The sequence below is a fragment of the Balearica regulorum genome, chromosome 5 (assembly GCF_011004875.1).
Source record: "Balearica regulorum gibbericeps isolate bBalReg1 chromosome 5, bBalReg1.pri, whole genome shotgun sequence".
Lineage (NCBI taxonomy): Eukaryota > Metazoa > Chordata > Aves > Gruiformes > Gruidae > Balearica > Balearica regulorum.
Window position 1 is genome coordinate 50515529 of NC_046188.1, and position 27253 is coordinate 50542781.

The 27253-nt window shown below is 44.3% G+C and overlaps 1 protein-coding gene across 3 annotated transcripts in view; it reads right to left on the reverse strand.

Annotated features, from left to right (window-relative positions):
• The window catches only part of LRP5 (LDL receptor related protein 5), a 248493-nt gene that overhangs the window by 218971 nt on the left and 2269 nt on the right, over positions 1-27253 (reverse strand). For all 3 annotated transcript variants that reach the window (XM_075754764.1, XM_075754765.1, XM_075754766.1), the window contains exon 2: positions 1780-2018. In XM_075754764.1, coding sequence (XP_075610879.1) covers positions 1780-1936 — 157 coding nt within the window. In that variant the 5' untranslated portion in view covers positions 1937-2018. The remainder of the gene's footprint in view (positions 1-1779; positions 2019-27253) is intronic.

Below are 27253 nucleotides of genomic sequence, written 5' to 3' on the forward strand. Positions count from 1 at the left end.
TATGTCAACAGTTTGTATCTTCTCCATCTACATTGACACCAGGTAGTGCAACAGTCTGGCCTTCAAGTAGCAAACAGGAATTAAATTGCTTCAGTGGGTTTAACACAGAACATAAAACTTGAAAAGGTTTCTGCTTTTGGGTTTAGTTTTGCATGGTTTCCTGAAGATGGAACAGGTCACCTAATTCTAGAGGATCAATGCTCTCTGCTCAACAAAGCTAATACTCAACTGGACTTGCTCTGTACAAAACACATCAGGAGAGAACAAGGTGAATAAAAAAGTGGTTGAAGTCAGTAACAGGGCAAAGCATGCATTCAAATCACCTCACAGACCTGATCACAAACTGTCCTGTTTTTTGGCTGGGATAGAGTTAATTTTCACAAGAAGCAGGGAGGGGACACAGCGAGGACAGGTGACCCAAACTAGCCAAAGGGGTATTCCATCCCATATGACATCATGCTCAGTATATAAAGGGGGCTGGCTGGGGAGGAGGAGTCACTGCTGAGGGTGGGGTGGACATGGGAGTCCGGTCAGGTCAGTGGTGAGTAAATTGCATTGTGTATCACCTGCTTTGTATATTCCAAGTACTGTTGTTATTTTCCTCTTCTTTTGCTGTCCTAGTAAACCGTCCTTATCCCAACCCATGAGTTTTACCCCTTCTTCAGATTCTCCTCCCCATCCCACTGGGAGTGGGAGGAGTAAGTGAGTGGCCACATAGTGTTTAGCTGCCAGCTGGGGCTAAATCACAAAACTAACTAAATTCCTTATGTCCCTCCTCGGGAAGAGGCAGCTGATAGCACTTTTTCTACCCTTATCAAGCTATCAGGAGGTTAAGATGACATGTGCACAGTGTTTTAGAGATTCTCAGATGGAACAGAGAAACATGCAGTGCTACAGACCCTAAGTGCCAGCAGAGTCAGTGTGAATGTGTCATCTCTAGGGTTTACCACCTCAAAAAGGCAGCTGAAGTTTTCACAGCTCTGGTGCCTGGGAGACAAACCCACTCACATTTTACCTCCTAAATAAAATGCTTAGTTTATAAAAGTGCTTTCTTTCCACTATGAAGGGATATCTCAAGTTTAAAACAAAGGTTTGAAACCACTGGGCATTAAAAAAAGGCATCTTTATGATGTTCCTATCCATCTGATTGTCAGAGTCATCCACCTGAGCCAAGGTCTCATCTTCACCACAGCATCACCAGTTTGTAGGTGCTACAAGCTTTCACATGTGGCTAGATAAGATAGGGTCCTTCATAAGGACAACTCTGAAAGACTCATTTAGAAATTTCATGCTTTTTAAAGACATCTCAGAGGTAGACAGCAGAAGGCTTTCATCTCCCCAGACTTGGTTAACCCTGTGCAGGATACAAGTGGTTTCTTCTAAGGCAGAAAACACACACATAAATACCAGTTAAAGACTACTCATTCCAGTGCAGCTGTCTACAACAGCACTATTCACTTGCAAACATCTGGCAGCATGGAATAGTCATTCTTCAAGTCAAGTGACCTAACACCATTTGCATGCTACCAGTGCACATCAAGTGCACAGGCATGCTGTTTCTTATGGAAGCTAGAAGGGCCCTGGGAAATGGTTGTTCTGGATTCAATTTAACCAAAGATGTCAGGAGTTAATTTAGCACCCAGGACTGCACAGAGAAGCCATAACTGTAAGTGCCTGTAAGCAACTGGAATTAAGAAAGATAATTGTCAGGGGAGCAGAGGAGACCTTTAAGGAACAAAAAACCCAGCTGGAATTTCAGCTAAGGGATAAGAACCTCACCTGAAGCACCTGGGCTTTGACAAGCCTGCCTGCACTGCTTTTCAGTTGTAAGCCTGTTTATTCGCACTACATGGATTCCTCTCCCTGTCAGGACAGAAAACCTGTGTTCACAAATACAGAAGGAAATCAGCAGGAAGAATACAATGGCAGTCCACATCTTCAGGGTTGGCCTTGCAGGCAGGCTTCTCTTTCCAGGAGCAATTCTTTCTTACATCACTTTCAGATCCACTGCAATATACCTATTAAAAAAGAAAGATCAGTTTATATCAAAAGAGTGTTCTACTAAACACGTTCCTACCTGCAGGAATGGAAAAAAAAAGTACAACATAAAGGCAACGACGCAGAGGCAGGAAGAGAAAAGACCATTCCCAAATTCACGGAGAGGCTCTTTCTTTGGAAAGGGTACTTTGCTCTTCTTCCCTCAGGCCCTAACAGAGAACAGCTCAAGTCAAAAGCCTTGTGTACAAAGCCAAACTTCAAAGCCCACAGGCATATGGCAGCACAGACGTGATGACTTTTGACTCACTCTGGGACCCTTAATATTGTTCCCAGACTCAGCAGAAGGGTTTGCACCAGCTTGAGCACACTGATAACATGGGGAACTATAGTCCTATTCCTACCTTTACATCAAGTCAGTCAAAATGAAGCATCAGCCTTAGCTAATTCCTGCTTTGATTTTCCTGCTCATTGCAAAAAGCTAAAAGAAACTTCAAAAACAACCAAAAGCAATACTTCCAAGACATTATACAGACACATCAGCTGCTACTGAAGAAAATTCACACCCACAGTAAGCCTTCATTTCCCCACATAAAGCAGTAAATAGGCAATGTCTTTTCTTCATTACCAACACACACGAGACACTCTCCCAATGGATGGATTCTCATCCTTGAAGTCACTGGAGCAGCTCCTATTGACTTCAAAGCAGATCACCAGTTTTTACCTGGATTTACCCTCTTGTTTCCAGGACTTTTTAAAGCTTTATATGAGCTTCCAAACAGTTCGGCCTGAAGTACACCAATTGTAAGTCTCTTCCTTAAGTAGTCTTTAAGGGCAACTCTCTTCCTCATCACTGAAGCAAGCTTTAGTCCTCATCCTGCAGTTATGAAGAGAAATGTCACGGCTTTCAAAGAGTATTGAGATTCAACTCTGCAGGACATCAGAGGTGTACATGATGACTGCAGTTGAAGATGCAAAGGATGTTCACAACACAGAATGAGCAGCATATGTGAATGGTATAAATAGCATACTGAAAAACATTCTACAGTCATCAGTAACACACATTAAGACCCTGATTAAGCCATCCATGCAAGAAATTTCACCCTGAGCTCTCAACTCCAGTCCAACCACACTTGTGAATTTAAGAATCTGAGCAAGAGCCTTTTTTTCCTCCAAGAAAGCTCAAGATAACATTTATTAGCTTTGACTCACAGATTGCAATATTTTGATGCTTCATATCATGAAACATTTGTTTCCAAATTTTCCTCCTTACTCTGTGTCCTAAAGTCCCAAACAGGGTTACAGAGTTTTAGCCTCAAAAATCACCCTGCCTGAAAAAGGGTGAAACCCCAAGCTTTGCAGAGGACACACAACATAGAGGTCCACATTGGACTATCAAAGAGTTAAAGATGGGGACAAAACTTGATACTGAAATGTAGTGCTCAAATTCAGTGTCCCTAGTCACCCTACTGGTTCCCTAAGAAACTCAAAGGCTCCTTCCTGCCCTTTTATTTATTCCAGTTAAAAGTTATTTTGCCTGTTGAAAATAGAACATTTCTACATCTACTGCTTCCCCAGAGAGCATGGGAGCCCAAAAGGACCAGACTGTAGGGTACTTGCATCACTGACCCCAGCTCACACACTCCACTGCATCTTTCTCCGTGGATTAAGTGTGCATAGCATCACACTTGTTTTGTGCGAGCAGGTTTCTCACTGAAGCCAAAAGTTCATGCCTGGATCATCCTACCTGGCAGCTGAAAATATCTCTAAGTCTGACCTAACAACACAAGTCTTGGCAGGGAACGGCAGCTCACCAGCCCCATCTAGTCCTGCATACCAGGGACTGCACCTGGTGTCCAGCCAGCACCATCTTGGCTGCGGTCTCTCTCCCACTTTGCACTGCGCATGCACAGCACAGACTGACTTTGCTCATTCCTTCCCATCACTTGCGCTTCGAAGTGCACCTCTGCAGGAGTTGAAAGAATCAGCGCAGAAAAGAGATGACCTGTGTGATACACAACCACAGCCCCCACAACGGAGTACACAGGCATCAGCTACCCAGGAAAGCAGCCCCGTGTTTCCGGCAGGGAATTGGTAATGTGAATATGTGTTATTCAGCCAAGATAACTTCAATACTTTTCCCACTGTTCTGAATTACAAGGCACTTCCACAAGTTCTCCTTAGCCTTTAGCACACTCTTGCTGTCACTCTCAGCATATGCTGTAGCTTACCCATTGAAAACTCCAGTTGACAAGACTGGGAGCAAGGGGGAAAAGAAGGGAAGATGTGAAATACTCTGCCCACAAGAAATTTTCCTAGAGCAGACAGATTCTTATTGCTGACGGACAGCAAAAGTTTGCTTTAAACTCCAAAACCTTTAACTTAAAAAGAGTGATTTGGGTTCCCTCACAGGTACTATAGGTACCCCACCAAGACACTCAGAGCATCATTTGTCAACCTGCACTCCCATCATGTTATGCAGAAATAAGTTCACAGGTCACAGGCAGAGATTCAACAAGCAGTATCTGACTCACAGGAAAAAGAAAAAAAGAAAAAATACATCATTGAGGGTAAATTTTACATTTTAAAGAGAGTTTGGCTTAGGTTTCTCAAGGGAAAAGGCTTATAAGAAGCAATATTTAAAGCCTAAGCAGTGACCCTGAGAATGAATTGGTGGTGCAATAACGCATGCATTTACTGTTTTAAAGAAAATAGTAAAGAATAACAGCAATGAATACAAACACAGAGCAGTCTCTTATTATACTGGGGTTTTTCCTACCTTTACTAATACCTTTGCAGTTACACTAACCAACCCTCAAAGAATAAACATCTTCCATTGCATTTTGCAAATGCAGATATAGCAGCATTATCTCTATGCATAAACACTATAATTATTATTATAGTTGAAAACTCTGTTGTTCAGGGCAAATAAAATAATTATAATTAATCTCAACTGACCTGAGAACTACATATATTTGTAAGATCAAATGTTGATCACACTCACTGCCTAGAAGCTGTTGCATTAACACAGCCCTAGGCCCCGCCCCCCCCCAGGTACTTTGTATCCCCAACCATAGTAACCCACCAGAAGTCCTTCCCATCACAGCTGAGTTTGGTTCCACTTGACTGCCACAGCTGCAGAGGAAAGCAAAATCCCAGTAAATGCCTCTCACCTGTTCCACAGCACCTGGCAGCCTTTCTGCATTAGGCCAGCACCGCTTAGCGGGGACACGCCAAGCCCAGACACAAGAGGTTTGTCTCCCCTTTCTCTCTCACACAGTCTCCTCAGAGGCCAACTGATAATCCTTCCCCCAAAGTGCTCAATACAAACTTAAAAGCTTAAAATAATTTTAAATGTTCTTCAGGCAATTATAAAAATCCCCTTACAAATTGCAGAGTGAGCAGACAAGCAAACAACTCATTTCCAAGCCCAGCAAGGGGATAACCAAATGCAGTTGTACCTTTAATGCAGTCCAGATGATGCTTGGGATGCTGTATTAAATACCAGAATCTCCAGCTAGGGGTTGATTTTTTTTTTTCCTTTTTGGCCTCTTCCACCTTAGCACAATCCCATACATCCAGAACAAGAGTCACAATTACTTGCAGATCACTTTTCCCAACTTAACTGCCTTTTATAATTACAAGAAATAAGCTTTATTTCTGCCTTCCCATCACACTTCTAGCCAGTCCCACATGGCTCCATTTGCACTCAGAGACCCCACTGAGCATCCACCCAACACACCTACATCCAAGAAAAACATCAGCTAAAGCTTCTTCTCCAGATCATGTTGCTCCCCAAAAGAAACCATCCTCTGGCTGTCACAGACAACAGGAAGGAAGGTATGAATGCTACTGGTCCCATCAGAAATAATTTTGGTAAGTCAGGGCAAATTTCACTACCTTCGCCATCTGTAGAGCATTCTCAAGGAAATTAAAAGTCAAACCCAGCAACAAATAAAATCTGGGAAAGGACTACACTCTGAAAAGTGCAAAGTTTACTTTTACCATCTGTGGCTATAACTCAGCAGGGAAGAGGCACACTGGAAAACCAGAATAACTTTAAGTCAACAACTGAATGACTGATGACTTTGCAATGTACACACACATCTAAAGGGCACTGCCTGCTGGCTTTCAGAAGTGTTCCTTCCTTCTTGCTGATCTCCCTGTGCTTGGGCCAAGGAATTTGTGGGGGGAAAAAAAATTCAAAGTATTATTTCAAACAACATTGATTGGGGTGATGTTGCAAAAGCAGAGTGAAGCCTTTGGAATATAAACCCCTTGCCTCTGTGCCCTCCCAGCCAGCCTCAGTTGCTCCTAGTTAAGCAGCTGCAAGGTGCATGCAAGTGACTGTAACAAGGTGAAAGGAGATATTTAGAACTAGACAAAAAAACATGGTAGGAGGGAGTGTGCATGTTACAGATCACAGGTACAAAGCAAGCACAGCAAATCACTTAGGACAACACAAGCTCCTTTGAGCTGTGAAAGGGCCAGCAGACACTGCCCCAAAATTCATACTTACAAGTGTGCACGGACTAGGAATGAAATAAGGTCAAAGAGCTGCAAAGAAATATTCTATCCTCAATATAAGAACAAAGCAGGGAAAAGAAGGGTGGAATACCTTTTGATGTGAGAGTAGCGTCATTGTCTGTAAAATGAGAAGACATAAGGCCTGGTTTCAACTTGCAGTTGCTGCTCATCACTTCATGCGTTGTCAGCTCTCAAAACAACCACTATATTTCACTATATAGAAAACCAGAATTAAACCAGATTTTTGTAAGGGAACAGAAGCACATCTCATTTTGTGAATTGAGGCTAGAAAGCAGGAGGCAGGGAATCTGTGCTGCAATCTTGAGAAGCATTTGGCTTCCCAATCTTATCTCCAAGGCTGAAGTTGTACACGTGGATAAGTCTGGAGACAGAAGAGGCAGCACCAAGGCACATGAGGCTGACCCACTGTCAGCTGAGCAGGACCAGATGGAGTTACATCATTCTCTGAACAATGGATTTAGAGCCATTAAGTTCCTTTGGCTCCTGAAGAAAGTTTACGACAAGTTACAAAGCTGTTTCTACATAATGTCATGTGCTATCAACAATGAAGGATGAACTGAACAGAGGTTGTGAAGCAGAAAAGCTTTAGAGATTACAGGGGAGGAAATGCATTACTACGTCCCTGGTCTGGACACAGTTCCTTTGACTTCCCAAGGTGCTTGCATGCTGTGAAGCACTCCCACTTCCTTGGAAAACCCAGGCTACAATGGTCAAAGGTCCATTTGTTGCCCCAATACAGGCTCTCCATGCCCTCACCATTTTCAGCATTAACAAAACGCTCCTCTGGGAGGATGACTGAGGTGGGACATGCACAGTTCCATACTTTCAGAGGGAGTTTTGAAGAAAAAAGTGCCTAGAAATCACTGAGTTTTATCCCATAGATACATCAGCCAGGCTAGGATGGTGACCAACAAGCTGGATCTGATAAACATCTGGAGCTGACACGAGGCCAACAGAGCATTCGGGGCTGATCTGCTGCAACAATAGGGTGCAAGTTACACAAGCTCCAAAATGCAATTCAGACAAGAAATGAATTGCCAGCTCGGTCCAGAAGAACATCACTTATATTCCTTCCACCACACAACTTCTTCAGAGCGTAACACTGCACAGCTGGCCATGTATTATGGAAGAGCTGGCACATCCCTCCACATTTAGCAGGCATGCTCCTCACTGCAGCAAGCAGAATAGGGTATTGCATGGACATTGGTTTGGTCTGCTGCTGCCTTCTCTGATGTTTTTCCTCATATATGTCCACAAAAACAATATTTTAAAAATCCTACAAAGCCAAAAAGCCCACAAAGAATGCATCACACCGGACTCTTAAGAACAACAGCCCAATAAGCAAAAACATTTCATTTAGGCAGCCATAAAGTTATGGATCTTTTCCTCCCCTAAACATGAACCACCTCCTTCAGTTTGTAGTGGAAGACTACTGTAGAAATGGTGCTTTTTAAGAGAAGTTTGCAGCTGCTAAAGTATTTCTCCAGCTGCCACATATTACTCTCTGCAAGAAAATCCATTATTCTGCTTGTAAATGGCCAAACATAATAGATCAGGAATTTCAAGATGCTCTGCATCAATAGAATAAACACCTTAAAGTCTCTTTCAAAGAAGTGGAACGCCAAGTTTTGCTGAGAAACTCTGGGATCACACTTGGACTTGGCAGACACATGAAACTTACACAAGCATAAAGCACTTCAGGCTCCATGCTAACAAAGGCATTTTATGCTACACAGGGTCAAGGCCATGCAAAGCTCACAGCATCTCTGCAAGGTCAACACCACCACGTTCCCACAAAAAGAATGGAAAGCCATTTCCATGCAAGAGGTGGATTAATTGCAGGGTCTGAACAGCAGACCTCATTCACGCAATATAAAGTGCTGTATCCTTCAAGTTCAAGATTTTCAGCAACTTGCTCAGTCTTCCTTTCCCAACCACGAACCCAGAGAGGAAGAAGGTTTCAGTGGTTACAGCCCATGTCTGACAGTGACACAACCCGAGCTCAGGGTCGTTCCAGCTTCCTGTGGAAGTGATGCAGAGCTATGGATTCACAATCTTTGGCACATTTAGCTGCAGTGGATTTTGTGAGTGGGGTGGGGGTTTTTTGTTAGTTTTGTTTTGAATATTACCAGCTTTACCCATATCCATCTTTCTGTGCCTCAGTTCCCCACTCATATTCCTCTCTCAAGGCACAAGGCAGACAGCTTATGCATTTGTTACCCTACTAACGAGGACAGCTCATGCTGGCACCACTGAGGCTTCATGGCCGTCACACTTTGCCTCTGAGAAAATAAATGTTAAAGCCTAAAACCCCAAAACCAGCATTACCCATCCATCATCCTTTTTCACCCCTATTAGGGCCACATTCTGCAGTTCAGATGGTAAGAAGTACTACTCAGCAGGACACTTTTCCTGTGAAAAATGACCAGACAGCTATTTCATTTATGAAAATGTGACTTGTTTTGGAATATCTGAAACAATCCAGTTTTAATACAAAGAAAAATGAACTGCCTAAGGCTAACTGCATAAAGCTGTGACTGGACAATAAATCTGTCAACAAAAATCCTCCAAGCAATAAAAATGTGCACTATGGCTCAACTGCAACCTTCTCTGGTTTGATCCGCACCTGAAGCGGTTAGCAAGTTTTCAGCCATGTTGTTGTCTCATGGGAACAGATCATATGCAGGGCATTTCATACCACATGTTTCAAATTAAACAGCTTTTAACAAGACCCTCAAAGGAACCATCCCAGTGGGCTGTCACATGAGCTCTGCAGCCATCAAGCTCATATAGAGCAAAGGAGATCAGGAAGGGTAAAAGGCAAGCTCATGATTTTGGTTTCTCTAAGTGCCTGCAGAAGCAGGTACTCTACAGCATGAATGCTTCAGGCTTGCTGAGAGATGGCATTAGAAGCTAGAATCAGCATAGTGTACACACATAGGAATAAATTGTGTCTGAAGTGCTATTAAATTCAAAATTGCCAAGTCTGGAGCTAGCAGTGACTTTAAAAAGCAGCAACTTCAGCCTGAAGGTACAATTAACCAAGTGTTACCTTTGGAGCAAATAAAATTGCCAATGTGTTAAAGTCTGGTCACCCACCCACCTCCTGCCATGCAGAATTTTACCACAGTCAGCAATTTCCAGGCAATACAGGTCAAGTTAAATTTCACTGAAGTTGATAGTTTCAATGCTATCTTTCACTCCAGATATTTTTTGAGAAATCATTATGTTCCTCTATAGGTTCACTGTAATAGGTAGCTGTAATACCAATTTTAGGCATGTAGAAGTAGAGGACATGTCTCCATCTAGAACACAAGGTTCTGCAAGTTTGCTCAGGAATTTAAGCCTATGAGTGGTTTTAAGCACAGTTACGCACAGCAGTGATGGCCCCCTATGTTACAAAAGCATCAGGCAGTATTGTGGAGAGCTCAGAAACAGAGAAGAAAGTTCAGACAGCCTGGAAACAGCCAAAACATGGTCCCAGTGCAATGACTGAAAGGGAACTTCTACTCAGTGCTAAAAGAATTGGAAAGAAGGAAAGCATTTTGGCTATTTCTCATTTCTGCAAGGAAGTAAGATCTTTATGCACATCCTGAAATATGGAGAATAAAAAATTTAAAAAAACACGTGCCTCCACCTCCAGTTATCCTCAAGAGCAAAACCACCTGAATGCTCCTATATTATAGGACATCTCTTCTTTTTAAGCTAACAACTCTAGTTAAAAAACAAAGGTCACTTTATATGGAAGGTCTGCAGATGAGATGCAGCAAAAAGACATTCCAGCTTACCACAAAACAGTATGATACTGAGGAGCTTTTCACCATATATATGTTAGCACAAATCAAAAGATTCTTCCCAAACTCTCCAAGCCAGGAAGACATTTATAGCAATACCAAATGAAGGTTGTTGACGCATGCTTCCCTGCTTTGTGATTTTGACAGCTTGAAAGATGTGGAAATCACAGGACAGAGTGGTGAAGCTTAGACAAGTCTATTTTTTCCAAAGAAACAAAGAGAGAATCAAATGCAGTAGCAGCTCTCCTTATCCTTGCTGGCCTTCCCTGTGATAGGATCTTCATAGCCAATAAGTCTTCAAGTCATGCACCAGCCTGACTTCAAACCTATGGCTCATGAGAACCTAGAGGAACAACATCCTTCCCTCTCCTTACTCTCACAGATGTCCATGGTTGGCAAAGCAGCATCTGTAGAAGTGCTTCAGCCCAGTTCTTGGGTCTCTTGTCTCCTACACAGCAACTGGGAAGCAGCTGTGCTCTCCTACCTTGTTCTAGGTTCCATTTTTTTTCAGTTTCAGAGGAACTAATTTAAGTTTTGAGTCCTGATGCTAAGTGATTAATATGTCAAAGTAAAATAAGCTTGGTTTGAGCCCCTCAAAGCTTTTCCAGTACAAATGTCCTTGTACAAAGCTCTCTGTATTCATGGAAGAGGGACTACACAGGCAGTAGCAGGTTCTTCTGAACCTTGCTGAGCTTGTTATGGAAGGTCTGCCTATCTATTTGTCTGTTGCTGACACTGCTAACAGGGACTCCAAAACTGTTCCATAGGGTTACCTGAATACCATGGGCATCTACAGACAGTCAGCAGAGCAGGTCACAGAGAGATTACAGCTATCACAAAGCATCCGTTTAACTCATACCAAAGACATTTCAAACTGCATGTTTTCCCATAATCGTTCACATGCTCTGTATTTTACTGGACAGATGGGGTCCAAATACAGATATTTTCTGAAGCATTCTTGGATGCCTGCATGCTTATATCAGTCTCCAACTTTGCTCAGCAGTATAGCAACAGAATATGGAAAAAACAAAGTCGAAACCTCTCTCTCAACTTGTAACACCTGGACTCAAAACAAAAGCAAGAGGTTATTCTTACTCCTCCAGAAGCTGTGACCTAAAAGCAGCAGCGCAGACTGAACCCATTAGAAACTGCTGGCTACTGATTTTATGCCAAAGATGCTCTGACTCTGTAATGAGAGGAACAATGAACTAGAAAAGCCAAAATACCAACAAGTTCAGCCCACCCTGGTCCAAAGATGAACTCAGCATACACTAATTAGGTCAAAATAGACCCACCTGGGGGAGGTTGTCCAAACATGAACAAAAAAACAAGGATAAGGACAAACATGTGAAAGCCACACTACAAGTAGTAACTCTTACTGCTTGCTTCAATACACTGAATGGTGTTTTGAAGACTTTGGCTCCAACATAATCCAATACAAACTTGTCTGATATCATCAGATTGCAGCAGAACACCATTACTGGTGAGGAATCAACAGGTGGAACAGGCTGTGACTGAATGAAATCAGATACAAAACAGATAAAATAGATAAGCCAAGAATTAAATAATTCACACTTGAATTAACATGCACATTCTGCCAACCAAACCCCACCTTTTGCTCCAAATCCAGTTTACTGCTATAGTCTCTGCAAGCCTGGAATGAGAAAAGGTTATAAATGCAGAAGAGCGAGGACCCAGCTGGCCAGCGCTGATATACAACACTTCTTCAGCCTCAGCCTTCAAAGCAAGTTTAGAATCCTCAGAACTAGATATCAGACAAACAAGTCCAACTTGCAGGCTGGAGAGTCCCATCACCTGGTTGTAGGGGCCTCTCACCCGTAAACCCACCCCTGCCCTCTCAGCTGCTCTTGCTCCTGTTAGAGGCTGTTCAACTACTCATGAAGCAGTGGCAAATCACACCAGTAAACTGCATCAGTACACAAGGTGAACTGGCACCATTTCTACTTTCCTTGAAAGCTGCAATTTGTAGTAAACTGAGAACTGCCTCATAAGCAGCAGCCACGTGTACAGAAGGATAGGAACCTCAGAGTGACATAACACATGCTCTAGCATGATAACTGTCAAGTATTAGGAAGTGTATTTGCTTCTTAAAATCATCTAGAAAACTGAAAGTTTGCAAAGGAGAACTCCAGAGCTATCTTTTAAGTGATGGTGTGGATCAGAGGACCAGCAGTCTCCTCTTCAGGTTCCCTGTCTATTGTGAGTCAGTTTAGTGGAAAACCAGCAGCTTCCCAGGACTTGAGGGAGAAGGGTCCTTTGCGGAAGGCTGTGGCCATCTCAGTAAGAAGCTGGAAAAGCAACTTCCCAAGTTGTTTCTGGTAAATCTAATGCCAATGCTCACTTCCAAAAGGCCAAAAATTAAAGAGGCTGAAAGAGTTAGCTCCCCTAGCCTTAAAGCATGGCTGGGCGCAAGGTGCTCTGGCAAGGCAATATGAAGTAAGATTGCAACTGATGCGAGGTTTTCACCTTCTTCATTAACAACCAGTGGGCATCAGGCTTCAGCAGTATGAAGCCACCAACTTTCAAACATAAATAAACAAGAACAAGAAAAAAACATTTCCACTGGATGCTGGACAACAATCCTCAGCTCTTCTAGCTATAATTCTAAAGTTTGGGGGGTTTTTGTTTGGTTTGTTGGGTGTTAGGTTGTTTTGGGTTTGTTTTTTTTTTCAAACTCTGAAGCACCTCTTTAAAAAGAGAAATCTATATAAGGCAACAGCCAGGAGAGCAAATCTCAGTCTAGCAAGGATTAAGTCTTACAAAACCTGCCATGGTACTAAAAAAAAAAAAAAAAGGTGCATTTACAGGAAGTACATAATTATCCTAATGTCAGTAATGATGAGAACTTTAGAAGGCAGAATGCAAATAATATTTAGGGTTCTCCATCAGAAGAGGCTCTGCTCCAGGTCCAGAGTCCCAGTTCAGAGCAATGACGCCAGAGACAGCACGTCCCCTACCAGTTGTATCTCAAACAATGCAAGCACCCACAGGAAGGTTTAACAAAGCTATTGTAACAGCTTACACTTTAAACTCAATGATTTTCCTGAGAGCCTAGCTGTAACTGAACAGTGAAGTACTTTTAGCATTCAGTGGAAGGATCTTCATGAGTTTCCTTTGCAAGTGTGGAAAAATTAAAGGCTTCCTCTGCCCTAAATGCAGTGCTTCTGCCTCCATCAGCTTCCCAACAAAATCCAGCTTCTGTCTTAGCACTCAGCTTCTTGGGCACCTGAGCCATTTTACACGAAGGCACTTTCACTTCAATTGCCTGAAGTTGTATCATGAGGTAAATCTGCCCAAGCTGATAATGGAGCAGAAAAAGTGCCCTGCAGTGAGGATTAGATATTCACAGCATGGGTTGGGGTTTTTCTGGGTTGTTTTTTCGGTTTGGGGTTTGTTGTTTTGGGTTGTTTTTTTTTTTTTATGACAGTCATCTAAAGAGGAATTATGCATCAAATCTTGCTTAGCAAATCCTCTAGCACTGATAGACCAAGAGAGAAAACTCTCTATTCCCGCATATTAACCTCTACACCATCAAACAATCTCTAACCACTTAAACTGCATGCCCACCATTTCAGTCTTTGCTTTTTAAAGGTCCCACACATTCCCTCCATTACCCTCCGGCAATAACTTTCCTGGAGAAAAGACAAAAAATACTGAAATATTGTATACATATTTTATTTACAAATTCTATCCTTCATCCAGACACCCTTTATGCAGATGAATTGCCATATGAAATCCAGTGTTACAGCTGTATGTATGTTCACTGGGTGGCATTCACTGTATCTCACTCAGAAGCAACTGTAAATGTGAATGCTTGAGCATGCTGTGGGATATACCTAATGAATCACAATTTTGGAGCATGTATTTTAACTCCAGAAGGAACCTCTGCAGGTGTAATCTTACCTATTTCAATATGGTTCTGCAAACAAATTTGTCCCAAGACATGCAATAACCTAAGAACTCATCTAGCAGAAGGGTTTGCAGTTTTCGGTCAACTCCCAGGGGATAGCTTGCCCACTCCATAGTTTGCATTACATCTGTTTCCACTTTCAGAGGGGTCAAAGATCAAGTGGAGAACATACCACCCAGAAAGAACTGCTTGCTAATATTACCAAGACTTGCAGAAAACCAAAAGCAACCAAAACATACAAAACCCCCCACCTCACCAGCATTTCCTGTATATATTTTATTCTAAAACTCTCCTTCATTCAGATATTCCTTATGAGAATGGGTCATCAGCACCAGAAATCCACTTCTGTTACAGCTGTTTTTTCACTGAACGGATTTCATTGCATCAGCACATACCCAGCTTCTAGACATTACAAGATTTTCAAAGCCTAGAAATCCTTGCTCCCTTAGCAATGGACAGAAAAGCAACAAACTGGAATCTATGAATATGCTGGATCCAGCCAAAAGCTATTTGCTAAATAGAAAGAAAAAAAACCAACTTCCACAGTTTTGCTTTTCAAGTCAGCTAGTAACAAAAGCCATCCGCATTATAGCTCCATCCAGGCCACATGCTTCTCAAACTCAAGCAGCAAGTGTCCCTGAAGAACCTTATCAGCTGTTTCCATGTCACTGCTGCCTAAGGCAGATACACTTCTTTAAACACACAAAGCATGTGTTTATATGCGAAAGTAAGTATAGTAAAACTAGTGGAACCTCTGACCTACATAAAATTAAGTCACGTAACCACTGTCAGGCTCATGACATTGCATTCCCCTGCTGGCTTCACTGCCCAAAATGTGCCCGCTAGAACCAGGTATACCCTAGATGCCATCAGTGATGCACTTCAGCCCACAATGCATGCCTACTCCAGCCATCTCAAAGATGATCACTGAAGTCAGAACACATGAATACTGCCATATCTACAAGGCAAATATAAACTGTTGGCCATCCCTTAAAAAATACCATCATAGATGAAGATACAACTGTTCTTGCCTTGCTTCAGGAAGAGTCAACACAGCTTTTGTAGCAGGAAATTATCTTTCATATCTAAAATCTTTGAGGCTGTTGTGGATTTGTATAAAGGTTTTTGGTGAGGGACCATTTCAAAGTTCTAATGCAAACTAAGATGCTGTTGGCTACAAAGAAAGGCTTTTACATGGACTGATAACTGATTAGAATAGGAAACAAAGAGCAGAAAGAAGCTGTAGGTTTTCACAAGGACAGGTGGCAACCAGCGGAGTTCCAGAGATCTGTGCTGGGTCCTCTGCTATTCAACACATACACAAAAGATTTGAAGAGAAAGAGAATAATGGGAGGATATTGGGTTTTAACTGAACTGCCACAGGGTCTCACGATACCAAGAGTCAGGGGGATGTCTCTATCCAACACTATCGATCACTGCTGAAGACAATACTGTACTAGACAGACCTCTGCTTCTACCTCATGCAGATATTCCCATGCACTTAAGGTCTACTAACATGGCGCATTAAGTTGACCGATGAACAAGTCCTACAGCTCTTATTGACCAAATGCCCATTGCATCATTTTTAATAAAGGCCCAGAAGCAGTGGTGTGGACATACAGTTCAGATGACAAAGGCCAGAAGCTCTTCTAGAGATGTAGAAACCTACATACCATGCAAACTAAGCTTATTTTGCACCAGAAAACTAGGCTAGAGTTATGACTTCCAGTTAAACATTAAAGCGGCTCTCTGCACAATAGAATCACAGAATGGCTTAGGTTCAAAATGACCTCTGGAGGTCATCTGGTCTGATCCCCCTGCTCAAGCAGGACCACCTTTGGCCAGTTGCCCAGGACCATGTCTAGATGGCTTTTGAGTATCTCCAAGGATGGAGACTACACAACATTCCTGGGCAACCTGTGCCAGAGCCCAGTCACCCTCATCAGTGTTTCCTGATGTTCAAAGGGAACCTCCAGTGTTTCAGTTTGTGCCCATTGCCTCTGATCCTGTCTCTGGACACCACTGAAAAGAGCACTCTCCCTTCAGTTATTTATATACATTGATAAGATCCCCCTGAGTCTTGTCTTCTCCAGGCTGAGCAGTCCCAGCTCTCTCAGCCTTTCCTCATAGGAGAGACTCCCAGAACAGAAGTGACAACACCAGTCGAAAAATAGAAGCCTCTACAAATGTAGAAATGGAGGACAGTTCATATGGACTGCACTAATGGCCATGTAATACAGCTCAATGCACTGTCAGGAGAACTGTCACCTTCAAGGCATATGCTCTACCTCACTATCAGGTGAAAGGTGGTCTTCAGCCATAGCACTTGGACTTCTTGTTCCTAAAGGAGCTCTGCATAGCAGTACCACCTTGAGACAATGCAGGAGCAGCTGCTCTTGCAAACGAAGCCATTTCTAGGCACGGAAAGCATCTGAGATATACCAGGCCTAGTAGTTCTACATCAGCCTAAGCAAATATTGAAAAGACACTACATCATCTGTATCACAAACCAAGGAAGATATCATGACTATCCCACAAAAGCCTTGCTATAAAGAGCAACTCAAAAGATTAAATAGGTTTTGCACATTTTGTAAAGCTCTAGACAATCAGAATTCATTAACAAAAAGGACTAATGACAAAAAATGCTTGAGGAGGAAGCGCATTTGCTCTTTCCAAGCTGGTCTCAAGTTTTCATACTCAGACCAGCTGGTTATGCCTACAGTTCCAGCACTTTCTGTCATGCTCATGAATGAGATTTTCCAAACAATTTTTCAAAAATAAAAAATGAAACCTGGATATAGAATGTTTTCTTTTAAAGGAGGGAAGCACATGGCTCCTTTTTTAAGCCTCATCAGGTCAAACAGTGTCAGAAACCCACATGAAGATTGACAGAAGTTGCTGTGAAATCCTAGTGACAATATAATGTTTCCAGATCAGCTAGGATATGAAGAGCTTTAGAAACAGGAAGAAATGATAACGTAAAAGAAAAATGGCCTCAGCAAGAAAACACCCTTGATCAGCACAGTTGAGAAAGGCAGAAAAAAAATGTTAATAGCAATGCTTATTGTTTATTAAGTTAACAATTACACTAGCAACCATTTAATACGGCTAGAGATCTAGGGAGTAAATGCTCCTTCCTTGGACATGGAGAATTTCAATTTATCACTGGGCATTTCTCACTCATCAGAAACTCCCATCCTTAACCTCCTTAATAAGTCAATCTCCTGTTTATCTTATGGCAAAAAAGTTAGAGAGCTTCTTTTCCACCTTGCTCTCCTTTTTTAATTAGATATAGGAATTTAAGTCCAGATGCTACTGCCAGCAAAAAGACACACTGATGATGTAAAGTTTCATCAAAAGGATGATGACGTAAAGGAGCTTTGCTGACACAAATACACAATACACCAGCCCAATCTTTGTAACACAGGTCAGTCCATAGCACAACAAGTCATTAGTTCAAAAGAGCAGAGCATAGGTAAGATAGACCAACTCTCCCTTATCTCACAGAGTGGAAAAAGAAGCATGAGAAAACTGAGCCATTTGTGTACAGCTACAGGAGGAACTGGTAAGAGATGGAAGTGAAAATCGAGTCTTTTGAAATCCAGCTTAGTACAAGCTACATGACAGCCTGCTTTTCCTATGAAAGCATATATTTAGTAAGAGTGTCATTAAAAGCATCTCAGGAACATCCAGAAATACCTGCTGTGGGGTTTGTCTTTTCTGAAGGAGTGGGGGGAAGAGGAGTATTCCTATAACATAAATCACATACAAATTGAAAATAGTCAATAGTAAGATTCAGGGGATGACATACATTGACAAATCATGAAGTGAAGTGGTAGCACAAACACACAAAGTAGTCTCCTCTCCAGTTAATGGCTTGTTCGATCTTAAATGGATCTCCAATGTTTCCTTTCAACCAGCTTGTATTCATAACACTTCTGCCTTTATTCCCTGTTCTTCAATTTATTCCCGGCTCATGAATAGGGATGGGGTTTGCCCTCACCCATCTGCACATGCTCAGTTCCTGCTGACTTCTACAAAACTTCCCTCTACTAATGGACTTGTTTCACAGCAGTTTTAAATCTGTCCTGAGGGATTAAAAAAAAAATTTGAGTGTAGAAACTTACCAGGCAAACACTTGTAACTGTTTTCTTGCTGTCAGGTATTATTGCACCTTTAGGGGAAGCAAAAGCCAATAAAAGCCTGGATACAGTAGGATTACAGCAAAAGCATAGGGGGGAAAAAAAGTGTAAAATATTATTATGTGCAACTAGACAGCCACTTCTCTGACCCCGTCAAAGCATTTTCACAAAGAGATGGAAGAGTGGAAAGGTTTATCCTGCTTTTTAATACAGAGAAGCCAAAGAAAGATACAAAGAGAAGACAACTCAGCAGTTAATGAGATTTCACCCTGGCCTCAACATAAATTGTATTGGGAGTTTAACTTAAATGATTTAAACCAGATTCAGGTAAAGTGCTACAAAGTCTCCTCAAGCCAAACAAATATAAATCTGTCCTGGTTCTGGCAAGGATAGAGTTAATTTCCCAAGGAGCCAGGACAGGTGAGCCAAGGTGGCCGGGGGCTATTCCATACCATGTGACGTCATGCTCACCATAAAAGGGGGCTAGTCGGGCAGGGGCAGGTTTGGTGTGGCTCCGAGACCAGGTCCAGTCGGTAAATCATTCTCTGTTATCACCCATTGTGAATATCTGTTATCAGCACTGTTGTTGATTGTTTCCCTCTCCCTTGCTGTCCCAGTAAACTGCCCTCAGCCCAACCCTCGAGGCTTTGCCGTTGTTTTTCTGTTCTCCTCCCCATCCCGCCGGGGGAGGGGTGAGCGAGCGTTGCGTGGCACTTAGCTACCGGCTGGGGCTAAACCACTTCAGTCTTTTTGGCGCCCAACGTGAGGCTCGAGGGGTTGTGATAAGGACAAGTCTGACCCAAGTGTGTTAAAACAAAGTTGTTATAAGCATTTATAATGTTATTGAAACAGTCACTGGTCATAATGATGTTCTGTTTGGTCACATGGCTCTGGTTTGTAAACCCATGTTTACTCTATGTAATCCCTGCTGTGCTGTTTATCACCTCTGGAAGAGGGGTTCCTGTTCTCATGTTGTTGTATTGTATGATAATGACTTATGATAAGACATCATTGACAGTCATGAGTTTGAGCTGGTATGCGTATGTAGCATTTCGGTCAGGCCTGTACCTCGGTCAATATCTTTCAGAATTGATTAATAATTGCACCCAATCTGTGGGGAAGACGGGGGGGATACCTTCTCCCACTCTTTCACCTCCCCTTTTCCCTTTTGGTTGGTCACGACAATTTTTGAGAATTTTGAATACCCTTGGAATGTTCAGGTCAGTATATTCCTATTGCTAGGTCTCCTGAATGTTTTCCCACTCCTGTTCAGGGTTAGCAAAAATTGTTTCAAGAATATTACCCAGGGATCTTCCCCAAGACTGAATGGTCAGGGCTGGCATGGCATGTGGGAGAGTATGGGCGGGTACCTAGAGACCTTTTCACCCTCAGTGGTTTGGAGCTTCACTCCTGAACAATTGCAAGACCCTGATAAAATGGTAGAATATTTGAAAGGAAAATGCTGTGGGGATTCTAAGGAGACACGACTTACTGCACGGTGCTGGGCCCTGGCCACAATCTATCAAACACTGCTTGATAGCAGACAGCACCATCCAGAGGGAGAGAGCGGACCCACAGGCACTGCAGCTGCCCAGGCCCCCGCAACAGGCACTGCAGCTGTCCAAACCCCCGCAACAGGCACTGCAGTAGAGCCAAAAGATCAACCCATACCAGTACCAGTTGCCCCTATACACAAAAAGAAATACACAAGGAAATCGGTTCACTTAGTGACAGATGATGATGAACCGGGGCCATCAAGAGAACAAGAAGAGCCAGAACCAGAAGTGATCACCCGATCCCTGTCCCTGAGTGAGCTGCAAGATATGCAGAAAGATTTCAGCCGCCTTCCAGGGGAGCACATTATTACCTGGCTGCTCTGCTGCTGGGATAATGGGGCCAGTAGCCTGGAACTGGAGGGCAGGGAGGCCAAGCAGCTGGGATCCTTGTCTAGGGAAGGGGGCATTGACAAGGCAATTGGGAAGAAGGCACAGGCCCTTAGCCTCTGGAGGCGACTCCTGTCAAGTGTGAGGGAAAGGTATCCTCTCAGAGAAGATGTCGTATGTCAGCCAGGCAAGTGGACCACCATGGAGAGAGGTATCCAATATCTGAGGGAATTAGCTGTGCGGGAGATGGTTTATTATGATCCGGACAACGCACAGTTGCCCACAGACCCCGATGAAGTCCAATGTACCTGACCTATGTGGTGAAAATTTGTGCGAAGTGCACCATCATCATATGCCAAGTCACTGGCAGTAATTGACTGGAAGAGTGAAGAGGCGCCCACGATGGACGAAGTGGCTGGCTGACTCCGGCAATATGAAGAGAGCCTTTCTTCCTCCCTCGTCTCGGCTGTGGAGAAACTGTCCCAGGACATCTGGCAACTCAAAGAGGATATATCTTACTCCCCACCTGTACAGACCTGTATTTCAGCTGTTAGGAGTAAGTGTTTTTCTGCTCCAGAGAGGGGATATAGAGCATACACACCACGAGGTATCCTGTGGTTTTACCCGCGTGACCACGGAGAAGACATGAGGAAATGGGATGGGAAGCCCACCTTCAACCCTGCGGGCATGCGTACATGAGCTACAAGGCAAGACAGCTGTAAAAAGGGACTCTTCCAGAAAGAATGCTGCTCCAGTTTCCACCGGGCAGCCCCCCCAGACCAAGTGAAAGGCCAGATCGCACTTCTGATCCTCTTGAAGGGACTTCTAAGTCCTTTCTGCAAGAGGTGAGTAGTGACTATGACAAGCAGGATTAGAGGGGCCCTGCCTCCAGCCAGGTGGAGGAAAGGGACAACAGGGTTTATTGGACTGTGTGGATCCGATGGCCTGGCACATCAAACCCACAGGAGTACAAAGCCCTAGTGGACACTGGTGCACAGTGTACCCTAATGCCATCAAACTATGAAGGGGTGGAACCGATATCTATTTCTGGTGTGACGGGGGGATCCCAACAGTATAGGCTGATGGTAGACTATCGTGGCCTGAATGAAGTCACACCGCCAATGAGTGCTACCATGCCAGATATGCTGGAACTTCAATATGAACTGCAGTCAAAGGCAGCCAAATGGTATGCCACAATTGATATCGCTAATGCGTTTTTCTCAATCCCTTTGGCAGCAGAGTGCAGGCCACAGTTTGCCTTCACTTGGAGGGGCATCCAGTACACCTGGAGGGGCATCCAGTACACCTGGAATCGACTGCCCCAGGGGTGGAAACAGAGCCCCACCATTTGCCGTGGACTGATCCAGACTGCACTGGAAAAGGGTGAAGCCCCAGAGCACCTGCAATACATTGATGACATCATTGTATGGGGCAGCTCAGCAGAGGAAGTTTCTGAGAAGGGGAAGAAAATAATCCAAATCCTGCTGCAGGCTGGCTTTGCCATAAAACGAAGTAAGGTGAAGGGGCCTGTGCAGGAAATCCAATTTTTAGGAATAAGGTGGCATGATGGGCGGTGTCAGATCCCTATGGACATTATCAACAAAATAGCAGCCATGTCCTCACCAACCAACAAAAAGGAGACACAGGCCTTCTTAGGTGTTGTGGGTTTCTGGAGAATGCACATTCCGAATTACAGTTTGATAGTAAGCCCTATCGTGTAACCCGGAAGAAGAATGATTTCAAATGGGGCCCTGAGCAACGACAAGCTTTTGAACAAATTAAACAAGAAATGGTTCATGCCGTAGCTGTTGGGGCAGTCTGGGCAGGACCAGATGTAAAAAATGTGCTGTACACCGCAGCCGGGGAGAATGGCCCTACCTGGAGTCTCTGGCAGAAAGTACCAGGGGAGACTCGAGGTCGACCCCTGGGGTTTTGGAGTCAGGGATACAGAGGATCCAAGGCCTGCTACACTCCAACGGAAAAGGAGATATTGGCAGCCTACGAAGGGGTTCGAGCTGCTTCAGAGGTGATTGGCACTGAAGCACAGCTCCTCTTGGCACCCTGACTGCCAGCGCTGGGCTGGATGTTGAAAGAGAGGGCTCCTTCTACACATCATGCAACCGATGCTACGTGGAGTAAGTGGGTTGCACTGATCACAGAACGGGCTAGAATAGGAAGCCCCAACGTCCAGAAATTCTGGAAGTGATCACAGACTGGCCAGAAGGCAAAGATTTCGGAATGTCGCCAGAGGAGGAGGTGACACGTGCTGAAGAAGCCCCACCGTATAATAAACTAACAGAAGATGAGAAGCCATGTGCCCTCTTCACTGATGGGTCCTGTCGCATCGTGGGAAAGCATCAAAGGTGGAAGGCCGCTGTATGGAGTCCTACATGGCGAGTTGCAGAAGCTGCTGAAGGAGAAGGTGAGTTGAGCCACTTTGCAGAGGTGAAAGCCATCCAGCTGGCTTTAGATTTTGCTGAAAGACAAAAATGGCCAACACTGTACCTCTACACTGACTCATGGATGGTGGCCAATGCCCTGTGGGGGTGGTTACAGCAGTGGAAGCGGAGCAACTGGCAACGCAGAGGCAAACCCATCTGGGCTGCCCCATTGTGGCAAGATATTGCTGCCCGGCTAGAGAAGCTAGTTGTAAAGGTACGTCATGTAGATGCCCATGTACCCAAGAGTCGGGCCACTGAGGAACATCAGAACAACCAGCAGGTGGATCAGGCCGCCAAGATTGAAGTGGCTCAGGTGGATTTCGACTGGCAGCATAAGGATGAATTATTTCTAGCTCGGTGGGCCCATGACACCTCAGGCCATCAAGGAAGAGATGCGACATATAGATGGGCCCGTGATCGAGGGGTGGACTTGAGCATGGACGCCATCTCACAGGTCATCCATCAATGTGAAACGTGCGCCACAATCAAGCAAGCCAAGTGGGTAAAGCCTCTGTGGTATGGAAGCTGATGGTTGAAATATAAATAAGGGGAAGCATGGCAAATCGACTACATCACGTTCCCACAAACCCGCCAAGGCAAGCGTTATGTTCTTACAATGGTGGAAGCAACCACTGGATGGCTGGAAACATATCCTGTGCCCCATGCCACTGCCCAGAACACTATTCTGGGTCTTGAAAAGCAAGTTCTGTGGCAACATGGCACCCCAGAGAGAATTGAGTCAGACAACGGGACTCATTTTCGGAACAATCTCATAGACACCTGGGCCAAAAAGCATGGTATTGAGTGGGTGTATCACATCCCCTATAATGCACCAGCCTCTGGGAAAATTGCAAGGTACAATGGACTGCTAAAAACTACCCTGAGGGCAATGGGTGGTGGGACCCTCAAACACTGGGACACACATTTAGCAAAGGCCACCTGGTTAATTAACACTAGGGGATCTGCCAATCGAGCTGGCCCTGCCCAATCAAAATTTCCACGCCCCGTAGAAGGGGATAAAGTTCCTGTAGTGCGCATGAAAAATATGTTGGGTAAAAGAGTTTTGGTTATCCCTGCTTCAGGCAAAGGCCAGCCCATCTGCGGGATTGCTTTTGCTCAGGGACCAGGGTGCACTTGGTGGGTGATGAGAGAAGATGGGGAAGTCCGGTGTGTACCCCAAGGGGATTTGATTTTGGGTGAAAATATACAATAAATTAAATTGCATGATATTAATAGCGATATACTGTATCAATGGTATGACCATAAGAATCACCCAAAACTAATGAAGGATGGACTTTGAAACAGAACAAAGTGCCACGATGATGGAACTAGAACTGACTTCAACTGGTGCCCAGAAACTTTATCGAAAAATCACATCTTTGACATCCAGACTGTGAGCATGGACCACACCAGATACATCAGCTGTGAAAACTACAGATGCAGCGTGCAACCATCCAGCAGCATGCACCATTGCCCCTGCTCTGAGAGACTGTAATGGCAGATGGAACCCAAAACCATGGACTAAATGGACTCAACAGACATTTTAGAGCGATAGCCCATAGAGTAAAGCAATGAGATCTGTAAAATAATCTGGGCATGACACAGATGATATGGAATAAGGGGTGGATAATGTCCTGGTTCTGGCAAGGATAGAGTTAATTTCCCAAGGAGCCAGGACAGGTGAGCCAAGCTGGCCGGGGGCTATTCCATACCATGTGACATCATGCTCACCATAAAAGGGGGCTAGTCAGGCAGGGGCAGGTTTGGCATGTCGGCATGGCTCTGAGAAGGTTGGTAAATCATTCTCTGTTATCACCCATTGTGAATATCTGTTATCAGTACTGTTGTTGATTGTTTCCCTCTCCCTTGCTGTCCCAGTAACCTGCCCTTAGCCCAACCCTCGAGGCTTTGCCGTTGTTTTTCTGTTCTCCTCCCCATCCCGCCGGGGGAGGGGTGAGCGAGCGTTGCGTGGCACTTAGCTACCGGCTGGGGCTAAACCACGTCAAAATCCAACACAAATATACATGCAAAATTCAATGCAAATTTCATCAAATCACTTTTTTTCCTCCCCCCACCCTCCCTTTTTTTTTTTAATACAACAAATCTAAAACCAGTGCACCTTCTCTATCTGAAGTATGCACTCAAGCATTTTGCTGAACTGTTGCATAAGCAGTTCTCCAGGCCTGGCACCAAGTCAGCTGGAGTTTAGGGAAGGCAATCCCAATGCCCTCCTGGACAGTGAGAGGCAAGACAGTCATCATTAACAGAAGCAGTGATGGTCGTGAAGAGGACTTGTTGAATGTCTGAATAAATTAAAAAAGTGGCCCTTGTACACAGACAACCTCCCCTTCCCTATGTATTTAGGGAATAACTGAGGTAGCTATGGGGGCTTGGACACTCCATAGCCATGTCCGCAGAACACAATTTAGTTGTCCTTTAGGGCACACAGCTCAACTGAGACTCCCCCAGCAAAGGTGCCAGGAGCTGTGGCAACAGATAATCTGGGACACAGAGATAATATCTGGGCATGCAGCTGTGCAGCTGCAACCCACGCTGCCTGTGCAGACATAATTTCCTGCTCAAATGGAGAACCTGGCTGGTTCCTCAAGCAGGTGCAAGTTGTATAGACGGACTGTGGGTCCTGCCACATGCATTGGGGCATGATCCAGCTGGCTGCAAATAAACAGGTATCCATATCCCTGGCATTCTACCCTCTGTTTCTTTCTTCATACCACCTTGTCCTACAAGAAAAAAAAACAAACAAGTGCCCAATGTGCTTTCTAAGTGGTTGACAAGTTATTATGTGAACTGGGAGGAAAGGACGTGATGGAAAAATGCAGGCTCACACACTGTAATTCCAGAGATCTCATGTTCTGCAAAGTGCATTTGAAGAGTAGCTCTCCCATCGCGGCGACGCAGCCATCGAGGACCGCGTTTCAGTCCTGTGCTGTCCAACAGAGGAAACCTTATTTCAGTGATAATCACAATAACAGCACAGCAGAGCCATCAGCTAAATGCAGGTTTCCACGAATACACCTAAAGAACCAAAGCAACAAGGAAGCCAGACAGCACAACAGGTAAGTGCTGCTTTACACACCAGCAAGGTAAGTGTGTGGTTCCATTGAGCATTAAAAACCACTTTTGCAGTTCTTGCCACTTGCTTTTGTTGGATAAGTTGTGTACAGGAATACGTGGCAATGTCCACGCAGACATTCCTTCAAGAAGGAAGTCCCTGTACCACGCTGGAGATATGTGGATGGATTGCTGTACCACAGGCACTCTGGGTGCCCTACCTGCAGGGTGACCTCCTTGGATTGCCAGCAGTCAAAAGCTGAAGGAGCTGCAAATAACATTTCCAAAGTGCACAGCTAGCTGCTACATGTGCTCATTTTCAGCATCGCTACTGTCTCTGCAGCACCAGCAGCATCGTTACACCACAGCTGTCAACTCACATGCCCTGCTGATTCTTCCAAGTCCAAGGTGTAAAAAGGGAACCTTAACTTCAAGGTTCAGTCACAGTTTACTTCACAGGATTTCTTGGATTCCCAGTCAACAAACCCTTCAGAATCCTTCCTAGACCCAAACAGGCTCAGTATCATTGACAGGTGGGGTATGATGAAGGGTTACACCTGCAGGACAGGCTGGAAGCTGGGAAGGGAAGCAACCTTGCTGAGCCAGAGCACACAGTGTCAGATGGCATCCAACAACAGCACATGTAGTAGGGATATTGTCCTCCCAGTCCTTTTAAGGGTAGGGGGTAAAAAGCCGCAAAGATCATCTACTTTGGCTCCTGGTGCAGCATAAGCCATGGAGTTTCACCCAGCAATTACTGTGCTGGGGACCAACAGCAGGTGGGAAGGGTATCTCATCTACCGCACATTAACTTCGTACCAGCTCTGTGTTCATAGGGATGAACACCTCCTTCAGAAAGGCATCCAATCCCAATTTAAACATTTCAAAGGGTAAATGGCCAGCTGGTGTGGACTGTCATTGCTCTGCAAGGAAGCCATAGCAATACACAGCAGCTGAGGATCTACATGCAAGTGCCAGTGAATTGTCTGCTTTTTCCTCCAGCTTTCTCAGTGCATAATTGCTCTTGCTATTAGAAGTTTGTATCAAACACAAAACAACAATGAAAGGGCAAGGATAAATCTAAAACAGACATTAGCAGTGCCTGAACATGTTTATATGCGTGGTCCAGCGATGAGAGCAGAAACAGGTCAGAGTAGATGGATCTGAGCATGACTGCTCAGCACATACATGCAGGCAATGTAGAAGATCCCCATATGGGGACAAGGGCTGTGGGGAAATGCACGTGCATGACACCCAGCCATCCGTGCAACTGCTCTGAGCTATAAGCCCAGCATCACTCAGAACATGCACATCAGCCAGGATGAAGCAGCCACTGCAATACACCTGGTTTGTGTGCAACAAGTTCATTCCCCCTACATCCAGGTCCCCTGTAATTTTTCACTACAAACATGCTGACAAAGTCTTGCTGGACCTGCTTTATGGCACT